This window comes from Bufo bufo, chromosome 1 (assembly GCF_905171765.1).
Source record: "Bufo bufo chromosome 1, aBufBuf1.1, whole genome shotgun sequence".
Taxonomy (NCBI): Eukaryota; Metazoa; Chordata; class Amphibia; order Anura; family Bufonidae; genus Bufo; species Bufo bufo.
Window position 1 is genome coordinate 2,114,476 of NC_053389.1, and position 17,070 is coordinate 2,131,545.

Genomic DNA, 17,070 nt, shown 5'->3' on the forward strand with positions numbered 1-17,070 from the left:
CTTGCACCCTCATTGACCACTTTGTACTGTGCATGACCACCATGTCCCTTCTGTGTCCATCTTGTATCTTCTGTGAGCGCCTTGTACTCTGCATTACCACCTTCTGCCCTCTGTGTCCACCTTTTACCATCCGTGACCACCTTGTACTCTGCGTCACCACCTGATGGTCTCTGTGTCCAATTTGTACCCTTTATGATATTTCTTGAAGGTCACCCCAGCTTCCTGACTTCTTCTCACCGTGTGGACCAGGAATTCTAGCTGAGGTAGGTTCACTCCGTAGAATCACCTGAGTCCTGAGTAAAACCACAGATATCAATGATTTGCACCACATGACAAACTCATCATAGCGGCATCGATACAGACAATATTTTCTCCTATTATGAACTTTCCTTCAATGGGATGAAGAGAACTTTTTATAGTCAAAGAATTTAAACCACAAACTAAAGAAAGACGGTGATAAGAAGGGAGAAGACACTTTATTAAAGAATTATTTACATCTCTGTGATATCAACAATAGGAATCTGAAGGCGTAAAACACGGACGACACAGCAGGGTACATCTATATCACCCCTGTAATCACATCCTCCTCACATCACCTCATAATAAATATATGGAAACCTGCGACATCAGAAGCTCCGGCCCTATGTTTACTCACTGTACAGGGATAGCAGAGCCGAACATATCGCTCCAGCGTCAGACCAGTTAAAGGGAACCTGTCACCAGGATTTTGGGTATAGAGCTGAGGACATGGGCTGCTAGATCGCTGCTAGCACATCCGCAATATCCAGTCCCCATAGCTCTGTGTGCTTTTATTGTGTAAAGAAAACGATTTGATACAGATGCAAATTACCCTGAGATGAGTCAGAGCTTGAAAATATGACTCTTCTCTGGTCACACAAGTGAGATGTGACTCTTATGTTAATTTACATATGTATCAAATCGTTTTTTTTACACAATAAAAGCACACAGAGCTATGGGGACTGGGTTTTGCGGATGTGCTAGCGGCCATCTAGCAACCCATGTCCTCAGCTCTATACACAAAATCCCGGTGACAGGTTCCCTTTAAGACATCCCTTCATTTTAGATAGTTTGGCCTGCGGATAACTAGATAATCACTGTGCACCACTGATCATCAGGGGGCTCCGTAAATGAAGACCACTGCCTCTATTAGATCCTGCACCAGTAAGGGGTCATTTTTGCTGTACATTTATCTGCAATTCCAAGGAAATCATCATGACTGGCCTTACTAACTCAGCTCTGCTATATATGGTTGCCTGGTACAAGGCAATGTGAGAAACTCCCTGAGTATTCAACACCACCGGATTACTAAATAACTTACGGCAAGACTGTCGAGATTAATGAGATTAATGATTATTTCTTCTGCCTTATCTGTAATTAGGAGGTGAATATAAGAGGAGGGGCATGGAGAAAGCCTGTGGAGGAGGAGTGCCGAGGAGGAGTGCCGAGGAGGACTGGGGAGGAGGAGTGCCGAGGAGGACTGGGGAGGAGGAGTGCCAAGGAGGACTGTGGAGGAGGAGTGCCGAGGAGGACTGGGGAGGAGGAGTGCCAAGGAGGACTGCCGAGGAGGACTGGGGAGGAGGAGTGCCGAGGAGGACTGGGGAGGAGGAGTGCCAAGGAGGACTGCCGAGGAGGACTGGGGAGGAGGAGTGCCGAGGAGGACTGGGGAGGAGGAGTGCCGAGGAGGACTGGGGAGGAGGACTGGGGAGGAGGAGTGCCGAGGAGGACTGGGGAGGAGGAGTGCCGAGGAGGACTGGGGAGGAGGAGGAGTGCCGAGGAGGAGCGCAGATGAGAAGTGCAGAGAAGGAGTGCAAGGAGGAGTACAGAGGGCAAGTTTTAAGGAGTGTGGAGGAGGAGAGTGGAGGAGTCCAGAGGAGAACTTCTGTGGAGTAAGACAGCGGAGGAGAAGTGCAGAGGAGAACTGTGGAGGAGGAGCACAAAGGAGAATAGCAAACGAGGAGCATAGACGAAGAGTAAGGAAGATGAATGTTTGATAGGACTGTGGAGGAGGAGTGTTGAGGAGAAGCTCCAAAGAGGAGCCCAAAGGAGGAGGAGGTTGGAGGAGGACAAGAGCACAATGGAGAAGTGCAGAAGAGGAGTGCAAGGAGTGTAGAGAAGAAGTTCAGAGGAGGAGTAAGAAAGATGAATCTGGGAGAGGACTGTGAAGGAGGAGTGCAGAGAAGAAACTTAGTGTAAGAGAAAGGAGGAGTGTGGGGCAGGAATGTGGAGAAGGAGCATGGAGGAGAAATGTAGAAGAGGAGTATAGGGGAGGACAGTGGAGGACAAGCAGTGGTCTGCCACACTAAGAGGTGGATAAGGCGTGGTGGTATGGCACACTAGGCAGAGGATAATGCGTTGTGGTATGGCACACTGGGCAGTGGATAAGGCGTGGTGGTATGGCACACTGGGCAGTGGATAAGGTGTGGTGGTATGGCACACTGGGCAGTGGATAAGGCGCAGTGATCTGGCACACTGGGCAGTGGATACGGCACAGTGGTCTGGCACACTGGGCAGTGGACAAGGCGCAGTGATCTGGCACACTGGGCAGTGGATACGGCACGGTGGTCTGGCACATTGGGCAGTGGGATAAGGTGTGGTGGTCTGGCACACTGGGCAGTGGATAAGGCGTGGTGGTATGGCACATTGGGCAGTGGATAAGGTGTGGTGGTCTGGCACACTGGGCAGTGGATCAGGCATGGTGGTATGGCACACTGGGCAGTGGATAAGGTGTGGTGATCTGGCACACTGGGCAGTGGGATAAGGCATGGTGGTCTGGCACACTGGGCAGTGGATAAGGCGTTGTGGTATGGCACACTGGGCAGTGGATAAGATGAGGTGGTCTGGCACACTGGGCAGTGGATAAGGCATTGTGGTATGGCACACTGGGCAGTGGATACGGCACGGTGGTCTGGCACATTGGGCAGTGGGATAAGGTGTGGTGGTCTGGCACACTGGGCAGTGGGATAAGGCATGGTGGTCTGGCACACTGGGCAGTGGATAAGGCATTGTGGTATGGCACACTGGGCAGTGGATAAGATGAGGTGGTCTGGCACACTGGGCAGTGGATAAGGCGTGGTGGTATGGCACACTGGGCAGTGGATAAGGCGTGGTGATCTGGCACACTGGGCAGTGGATAAAGCGTTGTGGTATGGCACACTGGGCAGTGGATAAGGCGTGGTGATCTGGCACACTGGGCAGTGGATAAGGCGTTGTGGTATGGCACACTGGGCAGTGGATAAGGCGTTGTGGTATGGCACACTGGGCAGTGGATAAGGCGTGGTGATCTGGCACACTGGGCAGTGGATAAGGTGTGGTGATCTGGCACACTGGGCAGTGGATAAGGTGTGGTGATCTGGCACACTGGGCAGTGGATAAGGCGTTGTGGTATGGCACACTGGGCAGTGGATAAGGCGTGGTGATCTGGCACACTGGGCAGTGGATAAGGCGTGGTGGTATGGCACACTGGGCAGTGGATAAGGCGTTGTGGTCTGGCACACTGGGCAGTGGATAAGGCGTGGTGGTATGGCACACTGGGCAGTGGATAAGGCAAGGTGGTCTGGCACACTGGGCAGTGGGATAAGGTGTGGCTGTCTGGCACACTTGGCAGTGGGATAAGGTGTGGTGGTCTGGCACACTTGGCAGTGGGATAAGGCAAGGTGGTCTGGCACACTGGGCAGTGGGATAAGGTGCGGTGATCTGGCACACTGGGCAGTGGATAAGGCGCGGTGGTCTGGCACACTGGGCAGTGGATACGGCACGGTGGTCTGGCACACTGGGCAGTGGGATAAGGTGTGGTGGTCTGGCACACTGGGCAGTGGGATAAGGTGTGGTGGTCTGGCACACTGGGCAGTGGATAAGGTGTGGTGGTCTGGCACACTGGGCAGTGGGATAAGGCACGGTGGTCTGGCACACTGTGCAGTGGATAAGGCGCGGTGGTCTGGCACACTGTGCAGTGGGATAAGGTGTGGTGGTCTGGCACACTGGGCAGTGGATAAGGTGTGGTGGTCTGGCACACTGGGCAGTGGGATAAGGCACGGTGGTCTGGCACACTTGGCAGTGGATAAGGTGTGGTGGTCTGGCACACTGGGCAGTGGGATAAGGCACGGTGGTCTGGCACACTGTGCAGTGGATAAGGCGCGGTGGTCTGGCACACTGGGCAGTGGATAAGGTGTGGTGGTCTGGCACACTGGGCAGTGGGATAAGGTGTGGTGGTCTGGCACACTGGGCAGTGGATAAGGCGCGGTGGTCTGGCACACTGTGCAGTGGATAAGGCGCGGTGGTCTGGCACACTGGGCAGTGGGATAAGGTGTGGTGGTCTGGCACACTGGGCAGTGGATAAGGTGTGGTGATCTGGCACACTGGGCAGTGGGATAAGGTGTGGTGGTCTGGCACACTGGGCAGTGGGATAAGGTGTGGTGGTCTGGCACACTGGGCAGTGGGATAAGGTGTGGTGGTCTGGCACACTGGGCAGTGGGATAAGGTGTGGTGGTCTGGCACACTGGGCAGTGGGATAAGGCGTGGTGGTCTAGTAGTTTGCTGTTCAGAGACTATCTATACAGTGCAGTGATTTTGCACCAGCACCTGAATCTTTAGACATGCTACATGTGGACGTCCATGAGATAAGACCCGTCCATACTGAAATGTCGGATTTGTGGGGGGCACCTTGTCCATCTTTTACCAGGCATCATCTCTCACATGGTTTCAGTCTGTCTGTGAGGAGGATATATATAAGGAATATACTACAAAGTGCATCCAGTTCCCGGGTGACCGGTGTGCATTCACTATCTGGATCTCACGAGGCATTGTGTAATACTTCATTCCTCCTGTGGAGGCGCTGCAGGAGAGCAGAACACTGCTGATTACTAGGGGTCCAGCAAGGGGACAATTTGCAATCAGCTTATCATTAACGGACCCTCCGGTCAATTTCAAGAAGCAGAGTTGCAGTGTAAAGCAACGGAGATAAAGCTGCGCCCTCAACCTCTGTGTCGATCATCATGTAATAAATATACAGGATGTAAGGGATGAAGCATGCTGACAGTGTGTACAGTGCATTACACATTTGACTCCGGGTCGGACTGGGGTTCTTTGGGTCCACCAAATTATTGTTGGAGCCCCACCCTCCTATCATCATTTAACTTTAACAGGTTTAATTTGCACATTATTGGCTTCAAAGCACCAAATGTCTTGCCTCGTGGACCTTCTCTGTAAGCCTCCATGTGCCGTCCCTTCCATCGGTGCCCACGCTTACAGACATTTGGCGGGTTACAGATAGAAAGGACTATGACTGAGGGTCAGACTACACAGGGCTTCTCTGTAGTCTGTTACCATGGAGATGTAAAGCTCTGCACAGGGGTTGTAGACACAGGACAATCGAATTTTAGTCAAGATTATTTGCAAAGTTTTTCCGTTTTTCTTTTCTTCAGGTACATTGGGGCAATGACGATCAAAACCATATAAATACATAATCTCAGGCCACTTAAAGGGCATTTCCACCGGAGGCACTATAAATGCCTGAGAGGAGCGGGTCCCACCTCTGAGACCCCCACCTGTCTCTAGAGTTGGGGTCTCCAGCCACATTCTGTTGCATTGAGGCTCCGTTTAGTGCAAAATCCACTCTACAGACGAGAACTTCCACATTCAGCCATTTTTTTGGGGGTTCGGGACTTTCTCACCTATTCTTTCCTTGTCTAATTTCTCATATACAAAATATAAAATCATCTAAAACAGTTCTCGGGGGATGCAAGAGGACACTGGGCCTGTAGGAGAGGACATCACTCATGGTCGGCACCGAGGACCTCGTAATAACAGGTCTTTCCATTAAGGAACTTAAAAACCATTTCCAGGACTATAAAAACATGGCTGCTTTCCTACAGCCTACGGACAGGGGTGGCACTGTTTCTGATGGCAAGTAGCCATATTTTTCTGATTCTGTATAACCTCTTTAAAAGAAAACTAAAGCAGCCACACAGTGCGCACCCTTACTGCTTCCCCCCACAGTGCCCCCATAACAGTGCACCCATAATAATGTCCCCATCACAGTACCCAGATGTTGCTGTAAATTTCATGGTCACCACCCCAATACTGTTTAGTCTCTGTACACACTAACGTTGGATCTGTTCTCTGATGGATCCACTGACTTTCTGGGGTCCTTTAGTGTTTCCATGATTTTTGACCACAAGGACTATTCTTCCTGGAGAAATAATGGAAAGCTGCATGAAATCCCAGCCTGAGTGTGAACAGGGCCTCATACAGGTGTGTTCTGAGAAGTTTAAAAAGTTAAGATTTTAATTTGGTGCCAAGAAGCAAAGGTCACTGAAGCTGTCATTCATTAACCTGGGGCAGGATAGGCCTCACAACGGCAGGACCATATATGAAGGCACCTTCTGAAACAATGGCTACAAACCCCATCCAGACGAGGACGAGTCATGATGGATCATAAATATTCCTGGCAGAGAAGAAAACGCTCTAGTACCTCCTCGAGTTTCACAACTATTTGTAACCAGGTTACATGTCTCTGGTGATGATCAGGAGTAGTCCAGCATTAATAAGTCCCTGAAGCAGAGAGATCCTAGTGCAGAGTGTACAGAGGTGAATCGTTGCTACCTGTGCACATGAGGTGGTCATCCGAGGGGTGGTCAGTGACGTACTTTGGAGATGGTTCATCATGACTGGGATGTGTTGTAGGAAATGGGATTGGGATTGCCCGGGGACTGGGATGTGCGGTGGGATCTTGGTTCAAGATGTCCACCGTGATTGGGATGTGCAGTGGGATCGGGGATCAGGATGTCCACTAAGACTGGGATGTGCAGTGGGATCCAGGCTTGGGATGTCCATTATAACTGGGATGTGCAGTGGGATCCCAGATCAGGATGTCTATCGACACTGGGATGTGCGGTGGGATCCAGGCTTGGGATGTCCATTGTGACTGGGATGTGCGGTGGGATCCGAGATCGGGATGTCTACCATGACTAGGATGCGTGGTGGGACCCGGACTCAGCATGTCCACTGTGACTGGGATCTGGGGATTATCTGTTGGATACATTTTTCACATCACTATATACAGTTTCCTGTGGTGTTGTCGGCGCCACGGACTTAGTGGAAGATTTGTTCTTGAAACTGATTGCAGCGTATTTTAATTCATCCTGAAAAGAAAAGAAAGAATGTCAGAAAAAAATACATTAAAAAAATCTACACGTGGTAGAGAGCGCAGGGACATGTGAATGGTTCTCTCTCACGACTAGTTCTCTACGAGGCTCAAGAGCTAGCGACCACTTAATCAGATAACACCTCATAAAATATGGACGCTCTCTGACTAGGGCGATTCAAACTTAAAGAGGCTCTGTCACCTGGATCAACCCTATAAAACAGACATACTGCCTGGTGGGGTTCATCATGCTGATTAAAACAATACCTATCTTTTGTCTGTACGATAAATAGCTGCAGAGAAATATGCATTTTTATTCAAATGCAAATTAGCTATTGGAGCCTCCAGGAGGTGGGGCTGAATGGTGTGAGCACTGATTTATAACACCCCTCTGTGCTCTGCACACTCCCCCCTCCCCTTGATTGACAGGGCTAGACATGCTGAGGGCAGAGCTGGGTCCTATCATTTACATATCATATACTTCATGTACTATAGCTTCACCACACTGAGATCTGCTCAGAAAGCTCATATACATATATATATATATATATATATATATATATATATATGTGTTATCTTATAAGTATAGGAAAGACATGCTGAGGGCAGAGCTGTGTCTTAGCATCTACATATCATATTACTATGTACTATAGCTTCACCACACTGAGATCTGCTCAGAAAGCTCATCTACATATATATATATATGTGTTATCTTATAAGTATAGGAAAGACATGCTGAGGGCAGAGCTGTGTCTTAGCATCTACATATCATATTACTATGTACTATAGCTTCACCACACTGAGATCTGCTCAGAAAGCTCATCTACAAATCACTGCTTTATTCACAGACACAATATATGATTATACAGACACCAGTAATATCTGTTATCTTATAAGTATAGGAAAGACATGCTAAGGGCAGAGCTGTGTCCTAGCATCTACATATCATATACTCCATGTACTATAGCTTCACCACACTGAGATCTGCTCAGAAAGCTCATCTACATATCACTGCTTTATTCACAGACACAATATATGATCATACAGATACTAGTAATATGTGTTATCTTAGAAGTATAGGAAAGACATGCTGAGGGCAGAGCTGTGTCCAAGCATCTACATATCATATACTCCATGTACTATAGCTTCACCACACTGAGATCTGCTCAGAAAGCTCATCTACATATCACTGCTTTATTCACAGACACAATATATGATCATACAGATACTAGTAATATGTGTTATTTTATAAGTATAGGAAAGACATGCTGAGGGCAGAGCTGTGTCCTAGCATCTACATATCATATACTCCATGTACTATAGCTTCACCACACTGAGATCTGCTCAGAAAGCTCATCTACATATCACTGCTTTATTCACAGACACAATATATGATCATACAGATACTAGTAATATGTGTTATCTTATAAGTATAGGAAAGACATGCTGAGGGCAGAGATGTGTCCTAGCATCTCCATATCATATACACTATGCACTATAGCTTCACCACACTGAGATCTGCTCAGAAAGCTCATCTACAAATCACTGCTTTATTCACAGGCACAATGTAGGATTATACAGACACCAGTAATATGTGTTATCTTATAAGTATAGGAAAGACATGCTGAGGGCAGAGCTGTGTCCTAACATCTACATATCATATACACTATGTACTATAGCTTCACCACACTGAGATCTGCTCAGAAAGCTCATCTACATATCACTGCTTTATTCACAGACAGCTCTGTCCTCAGCATGTCTTTCCTATACTTATAAGATAACACATATTACTGGTGTCTGTATAATCATATATTGTGTCTGTGAATAAAGCAGGGATATGTAGATGAGTTTTCTGAGCAGATCTTAGTGTGGTGAAGCTATAGTACATAGTGTATATGATATGTAGATAAGCTGAGCAGATCTCAGTGTGGTGAAGCTATAGTACATAGTGTATATGATATGTAGATGCTAGGACTCAGCTCTGCTCTCAGCATGTCTTTCCTATACTTATAAGATAACACATATTACTGGTGTCTGTATAATCACACCTTATTATCATTCACTTCTAAAACGGATGTGAATTATAGCACAGCTCATGACCGTCACAGATTAGGGCCAAAAGATGTGTCCACTTCTTGCGAGGCCTGGGTCCATCAGAGGCCAGACACCCTCTATCTACAGATGATATGTCTATAGTGATAGGTCGTGGCCTGCGCTGGTCACCTACAATAATCTCTCACAGGTTGTAGGTCAGAACTTACCTTATCATCAGCGGGGTTGGTGGACATTGTGGTTTCTGCTACACCTGGAAAAAATAAAATATTTCCTCTGTGACGCAGTGTAAAGGAATGTAGAAGACGCCAGCGCTCTGCAGCTACAGTCCTGGTGACCCGCAGGCTCTTCCCGGTGAGGCTCGCACATGGCGGATTAGTTATGGAATGTCAGTAAAGTCCAGAACGATGAGACGTGAACTGACCGCGTCCGACCACAGCGTAATATCCCTGCAGCACGCTCGAGGCTGGACGTGGTGGTCACACCTGCAGCACGTCCCTTCTCTTGTAGAAACCGAACACTTTTCTCAGCAGATTTCATTGATTATAAGACAAAGAGGCAAATCCGCAGAGGACTCGCTCCGATTTAAAGGTCTGAGCCTTACGGTGGACTTACGCACAGCAGATTCAATGAAGAAATTTCCATGTTTGGCAGAAAATGCATAGATTCCTACAAGCTCCATTCAGATGAATGAGAAAGTCACAAATATCTGCAGCAAATCTGCCGCATGTGAATTGGCGCTACAAGTAATAGAGAATAATATCGGCAATCACCCCAAGCACGTGCCCTTATTCAGGCGGCCTCTTTGTTCTCCCCTCCCCCTTTATTTCTGTTAGGGCAGGTTCACATCACCGTTATGGATTCCGTTTTTGTTTTCCTTTATAACATGGTTATAACGGAAAATAACGGAATCCATAAGACGGAAGTCAAAACGGAAACCTTTAAGAGGCATTCCGTTTTGAGCCGTCATAATAGAAGTCTATAGGAATCATAATGGATCCATCTGGTCTCCTGTCGACAGGACTTTGTTTTCCGTCTTGCATAACGGGAACCAAACGGATTGATTTCAGTAGGTGTCATGTAATACTACATTCCTCCTGTGGTGGCGCTGCAGGGAAGTGAACCACTTACTGACAGGTTCCTTCACCCTCCAGTTGATCACTGGAGGTTCCACAGCAGGACTCTCTATTAATCTTATTTCTGAGGGGCTCTTCAGTATCTGTCCTAAGGGCACATTAAAGACCTGGCCTCAGGGTCCTGGTCTTCTCAGTCCACAGCCAGGTACATGTACAGTGAACCAGTGGGTCACTGCTAATAAGGGTTAAAATGTAATATGGTATATTTCTGCTATTCTATGCCTGTACAGGCCGCTGCACATGGTGTCATTCATGTTAATCTGCAGCTTCTGACTAATCTCACATGGGAGACTCTAAGTCTGGTTCGGCCTGGCCTTGGACTCACCTCCATTTTCCTTGTTGAGTGCTACCTCTGCATATTGTATGGTATCTGCGGAATAAATACAGATTATTAGTCAGAAGAGCAGATACCTCCTTGTAGACCTATCCCAACTTGTACACAATCATTCCTGAACGTCTGTATCAAGCAGTGAGGCCAAAGCCATGTTCGCACATGAGAAGAAGAGCCACCAACATCAGAACTGGAAATCAGCCGAAATCCATAACATCTGGGACCATATAGCGGGGATGTTTCGGATAACCGGGTCTGCCTCCTCCAACATGGGGTCATATGTGGTGAGCCCACCGTGGCTTCACGTCAGGGTTGCCCTTGAGGTGAGACGCATTATGGCGGCGCTGAGTGACCACTCTCCAGGTGATAGATTTACTCAAGGTCTTGGACCTCTTCAGCTTTGGTAGTGACAGAGTCTTCGGCTACATTCACTCAACCATAATTGTTTTGCAAAACTCGGATACGGTCTGTGTGCGTTCCGCATTTTGCGGACTGCTCATGGCCGGCACTATATAGAGAATACCTATTCGTGTCCTCAGACATGCTCTATAATTTTTGCTGGGCAGCGGAATGGTGTGCTGTTTGCATCTTTTGCGGCCCCATTGAAATGAATGGGTCCGCACCCATTTCGCAAAAATTGCGGAACTGCTGCGGATCCATTTATACGGTCGTGTGAATGCGCTGTAATTCTGTAGAGTTCAGCGTCTTACGTCAATTGGAATGAGAAGAAATGATATAATCTCAACCTGCAGTGGGCAACACACAGTGGCCATGGTGGTTAGTGTAGCAGAGAAGCTCAGTGGTTAGGGTAGCACAGTGGCTCAGTGGTTATGGTGGCACAGTGGCTCAGTGGTTAAGGTAGCGCTGTGGATCAGTGGCTAGGGTAGCACTGTGGCTCAGTGGTTAAGGTAGCGCTGTGGATCAGTGGCTAGAGTAGCACTGTGGCTCAGTGGTTAAGGTAGCGCTGTGGATCAGTGGTTAGGGTAGCACTGTGGCTCAGTGGTTAAGGTAGCGCTGTGGATCAGTGGTTAGGGTAGCACTGTGGCTCAGTGGTTAGAGTAGCACTGTGGCTCAGTAGTTAGGGTAGCACTGTGGCTCAGTGGTTAAGGTAGCACTGTGGCTCAGTGGTTAGGGTAGCGCTGTGGATCAGTGGTTAGGGTAGCACTGTGGCTCAGTAGTTAGGGTAGCACAGTGGCTCAGTGGTTAGGGTAGCACTGTGGCTCAGTGGTTAGAGTAGCACTGTGGCTCCGTGGTCCATGTCGAAAACTAGGACAGTCCTGTTTGCGTGGCAATGTCAGACAGCTGTGATTTCATCCCATCCTCTTAGAATAACATAAGTGGTGAGAACATGAGTATGGCGCCCTATAGATCAGGGATGGCCAACCTGAGGCTTTCCAGGTGTTGCCAAACTACAACTCCCAGCATGCTCAGACTTCCTATAGCTATCAGCCTACAGCAGGGCATGGTGGTATTTGTAGTTTTACAACAGCTGGAGAGCCTCAGGTTGGCCATCCCTGCTATAGATGATGCAATGAACGCTCATTTACCACAGACTTTTGGGTCGAATTCATGCGACGCCCCCTGTATGTCAGACGTATTGTGAGTCAATGTGATTCATCAGAATACTGCAATATTGCTCCTGGCAGTGCCGCCTCCACAGGGTAATGGTGCCCGGGCCGCCCCACCAACAAAAAAATGGAGGCTCCATGTGCCAGATAAGCCTGGCATTCTCCGTGGTCGCTGGTAACAGGAATACCAACCTTTCTTCATAGCTAAGGAGCAACTGCCAGGCCGCCTGTCCATCTCAGACATTAACCGTATACCTCCAGCCCTGCTTGATGAGGTGACTGCCGGCATCCACATCCAGGAGAAAGAATAGCCCACCACACCGAGCAGAACGGGGGCCAGGAGAATCCTAGAAGTGGGACCCGCTGTGCTCGCCTATTTACTGGCCAGCCAATCTTCATCTGCGACCAGAGATTGAGATCTCCAATGTGGAGACATTCAGGTCACTAAACCCCGAAATCTACAGTGGCAGCTCGATAGTCAACATATCTGCAGCAAATGTACTTTACCTATCTGGTCGGTAGAATCCTTCAATCTGGAGGAGAAAAAACAAGTGTCAGTCAGGTGAAGACCACACAGTGATATCTAGGAGGACAATTATTGGATGTCCCGGACAGGACACTTCAAGAGAATTATCATTCAGTGTGATCTGGAATACATGCTCCTCATCTGTAATAACTAGGCCCCTACAGAAGGACATCAGCTAATGCAGCTCATTACACTCACTGTAAGACGTCTGCAGGTAAGTACATGGTAAGGTACCACAGAGAACATCCAACCAGATGACCAGAATGTATTCCAGAGAAATTCCAAGATGATTCCATGCAAGAGATTTTATAATCTGCTTTCATGTTCATTCAATTAATACAGATATTTGGTGGACTCAACAGGACGACCGGTGCTCAGTTGGGCATCCTTCAGTGGTACAGGGCTCTTCAGGTCGTGGTATACAACAAAGGCTTTCCTGCAGCCTCCTGAACTTTTAGATAATTGCCAGGATGTGCTCAGCTTCTACGGTCTACTAGTTTATTTCATTTCCTGACTCTCAGCAGCTTTTTTCAGAACACAGGAGCCGAGTGTGAATTGACCTCAGCACGGGTGCCTATGGTCTATGATCTGTATAGGGAGCAATGGAGACCACAAGGATCTGTACTGGAAGCAATGGTGATCACAAGGATCTGTATACGGAGCAATGAAGACCACAAGGATCTGTACTGGAAGCAGTGGTGATCACAAGGATCTGTACTTGGAGCAGTGGAAACCACAAGGATCCGTACTGGAAGCAGTGGTGGTCAAAAGGATCTGTACCGGGAGCAGTGGAGACAACAAGGATCTGTACCAGGAGTAATGGCGAGCACAAGGATCTGTACTGGGAGCAGTGGAGACCACAAGGATCTGTACCAGGAGCAGTGGAGACCACAAGGATCTGTACCGGGAGCAGTAGAGACCACAAGGATCTGTACCAGGAGTAATGGCGAGCACAAGGATCTGTACCGGGAACAGTGGAGACCACAAGGATCTGTACTGGGAGCAGTGGTGATCACAAGGATCTGTACTGGGAGCAGTGGTAATCACAAGGATCTGTACTGGAAGTAGTGGAGACCACAAGGATCTGTACCGGGAGCAGTAGAGACCACAAGGATCTGTACCAGGAGTAATGGCGAGCACAAGGATCTGTACCGGGAACAGTGGAGACCACAAGGATCTGTACTGGGAGCAGTGGTGATCACAAGGATCTGTACTGGGAGAAGTGGTAATCACAAGGATCTGTACTGAAAGTAGTGGTGATCACAAGGATCTGTACCGGGAGCAGTGGTGACCACAAGGATCTGTACTAAGGCAGTAACGGTGGACCACATGTCAGTACCTGGCTTGTCTAATAATAGATTAATTATAACCCTGACGCCATCTAACAATTAATGGGTATAATTCTCTGAGAAGAGTTGACCTTGATGAACTAGGGACTTTTTTTTCACCCTATATAACTTCTGTTTCTGCTCTGGGTATGTGGTCGCTCTGATGCTGTGGCCCCATTAATTTATTTTTGGTTTGATATTGCCTATTAAAATAAGGCAGTGACCCTGCACTAATTATAAAGGTAAAAAGCCCATCCAGGTCTGGGTAAGGCCGGTAATGAGCCTACCTGGATCTACCGTGTTCTAACCAAAAATTGACTCTAAAAAAGAGCCGTGTGATACTGGCCTCACAGGGTATTTAGTGTAAACAGGATACTGGTTTAAAAAATGTTCCATTACAGAATTAATGGAATAGGGGAGGGGGGACCTGTCTAGGAGTACTACAAGGAGCATGTCTTCTAGAAGACCTGACATTTCTGTACATTCGCTATAGCATTGGGTGTGAAACCACCGTGTCAAGCGACATATTTTCCTAAGGGCATTATCCTGTAAGTCCCCTGGTATTCACCCTTTAACTCCTATACTGGGATCTGGACTTCACTGCAGTGGGATCACCCAACTGCCACCTCCTGAAGTAGTCTGTGTGGTTGACAGCTGACACCAAGGGAACAGGCAAAACCAAAGCCAGGTACAGGCTGAGGTCTGGGCAGACAGAGTTCAAACAATCCAAGGTCAGGTTCAGGAATAGTATTTGTGAATCCATGAAAGTAGTCTGAGGTCAGGGCGGGTGGCAGAGGGTCAATATGGTAATCGGGCACAGGTTATGTCAGGCAGCAGAAAGACAGAGCCAGGAATCGGACACAGATTGGTACACGGGCAGACAAACATAACAGCACACCTTCTTAGGACATGCCTACTGCTCCGGCATCCTGCCCAGGGGGAAGGTGTCTTAAGTACCCTGGGATGACCATCCATAGGCTGGGGAAGATCAGGTTGTGTGTACGCTTAGCCCTTAGCTGGGGAGTGCACGCATGTGCCCCATGACCAGGCTGGAGAGTCCGTGCCAGCAAACACAGGCCGTGGTCTGCACGAACATGGGATTCTGAAAAGCAGAGGAGGACCAGCAGGTCCAGACCACTAGGTTATCAATGGCAGCAGAATGTTAAGTGCATCAGTGACTGTGCCGCCTGAGGGATCAGGATGGCGGTGTACACAGACTGACGGTATAACAACATTATATGGACAGTTCATTGGTTTCCATTGGCACTGTGTAACATCTCATTTCTCTTGTGGTGGAGCTGCGATGGAACGTGCTTAAAATAAACATTTGGCTGGACAGGACTACTGGATCAGAGAGAATTAGCTGGCCTCCCCACAACCTTTTATATTGGCAAGAAGTTATAAAGAATCGGTTCAATGAGTGAATTATGTACGGAGCGAGATCATCACTAATTTCAAAATATGGCGCCATGTTATAAGAGAAATTACGGCTCCGGTTATTCACACTCTCTCGATGTGACAAATAGACTCATTTCTCTCTGTAAGGGCCGGTCACACTCGCTGTTCTTCTTGAACAAGCCGCTCTGCCCTGGCCGAGGTATTCACATACAGGAGTGTCGTAGCGCAGAGTCAGACCGCAACGAGCTGCTCTTTTATAAAACGCATCTCTATAAGCTGCCGCCTTGAGGTTTGGTGGTCCCTTCGTAGACTCAAGTTGCGGTCCTTAAAATGGAGCGGTAAGCAGCTTAGGCTAGTTTCACATATGCTGCAGCAATCCTGGCAGGATGTTCCAGCAGAGAACTGCCTGCCAAAATTCTCCAGATCCGGCACAGGAGTGCCCACCGGCCTCATCAACTACAATGGGGTCCAGCAGAGATCCGGCCGCAATCTGCCTAAAATGCAGAGAAATGTCCAGACAGAAACAACCGCGCACTGTGGTTTGAGTCTATCCTCTGCCGGAGCTGGCGGCCGGATCACAATGCCACAGATGTGAAAGACGGCTTATGCCTTTGGCCTTGAAATCTGAGAATACGGGTAAAATGCAGGAATCCAGAATCCCACAAGAATACGGAATTCCCAGTTTAAAAGGGGTTCCTTGCATCTCGTGATGCAATGCCGCCCATGTCTTCTAGATCGTTGCTATATTTGGACATTAAAGACTCCACGTGCGTCGGCTGATAAGCCCGTCTCCGCATACGTTGTTCTCATACTTTCTAAGCTGGGTCTGTTGGTGAAGTGACTTTTCCTCACTTGTGACCCTAGTGGCGTTTCATGAACATGTCTAAATCCTGGCCGAGCAGAAAAACACTGTCCTCTCTGCTTTGAGAAAGTGGTGTGCTCGAGGCAAATGGTGAATGAATATGTCACACAGGAGAAGACGCTAAACTGGAGCAAATGCACCAAAGAAAGGCACAAATCCCTTGCCAAATGTTCATATAACCTAGAACGTGTGGTGTGTGGGTGGACACGGGTGAAGAAACAGCCGGCCTCATTACAGGCATCTGGTGGTGCTTTCTATGGCAGACAATCGGACTCATGTCTGGAGCCCCTCCTCTCGTACGGGACATGAGGGGCGGTGGTTTTCCACAGCCGTCTGTGCTGCACAATCTCTAATATATCCTCAAATCAACCAATATGAGGAAATAGAAAAAGATGTTCGATAAAATGAGGCCTGCGGCCCAAGAACCTGCCAGTGTGACTCGACCCTTACAGACCTGCGTCTATTTGCACATACGTGACTTACCTCCTGTCGTCATCGTGCCTTTTCTCTGCAGGATAAGAAAGGGGTTCATTAAATAAGAAAAGCAGAAATGTGGATTCTAAAGAATAACAACCTCCATTATGTGAAACCAAACCAAGCGCTACCATGAAGAACGGTGTAATGTTAGCGGCACATGTAGCCAGGAACCACGTCCACAACCAGGCTCAATATACACTCCTCAACAAGGAAAGCCAACACCAAGAAGC

At 48.2% G+C, this 17,070-nt stretch overlaps 1 protein-coding gene and 1 long non-coding RNA gene across 26 annotated transcripts in view; one reads left to right on the plus strand and one right to left on the minus strand.

Annotated features, from left to right (window-relative positions):
* The first annotated feature begins 1,678 nt into the window (after positions 1-1,678).
* LOC120990743 lies at positions 1,679-5,452 on the plus strand. Of its 24 annotated transcripts, none has more exons than XR_005776471.1 (5): positions 1,679-2,438; positions 2,610-2,907; positions 2,943-3,599; positions 3,739-4,014; positions 4,119-5,452. It is a non-coding gene; the product is annotated as an uncharacterized LOC120990743 (long non-coding RNA). The 24 variants fall into 24 exon arrangements; XR_005776484.1 differs by having other exon boundaries at positions 4,153-5,452; XR_005776466.1 differs by having other exon boundaries at positions 3,739-3,876; positions 3,912-5,452.
* A 799-nt stretch (positions 5,453-6,251) lies between these two features.
* LOC120990732 (carcinoembryonic antigen-related cell adhesion molecule 1-like) overlaps positions 6,252-17,070 on the minus strand; it is a 50,383-nt gene continuing 39,564 nt past the window's right edge. The window contains exons 7-11 of one of the 2 annotated variants that reach the window (XM_040419642.1): positions 16,847-16,871; positions 12,757-12,782; positions 10,676-10,720; positions 9,424-9,467; positions 6,252-7,160 (exon numbers count right to left, since the gene is read on the minus strand). In XM_040419642.1, the coding sequence (XP_040275576.1) occupies positions 7,044-7,160; positions 9,424-9,467; positions 10,676-10,720; positions 12,757-12,782; positions 16,847-16,871 (257 nt within the window). In that variant the 3' untranslated portion in view covers positions 6,252-7,043. The remainder of the gene's footprint in view (positions 7,161-9,423; positions 9,468-10,675; positions 10,721-12,756; positions 12,783-16,846; positions 16,872-17,070) is intronic. The other variant, XR_005776460.1, reaches the window with a different exon arrangement.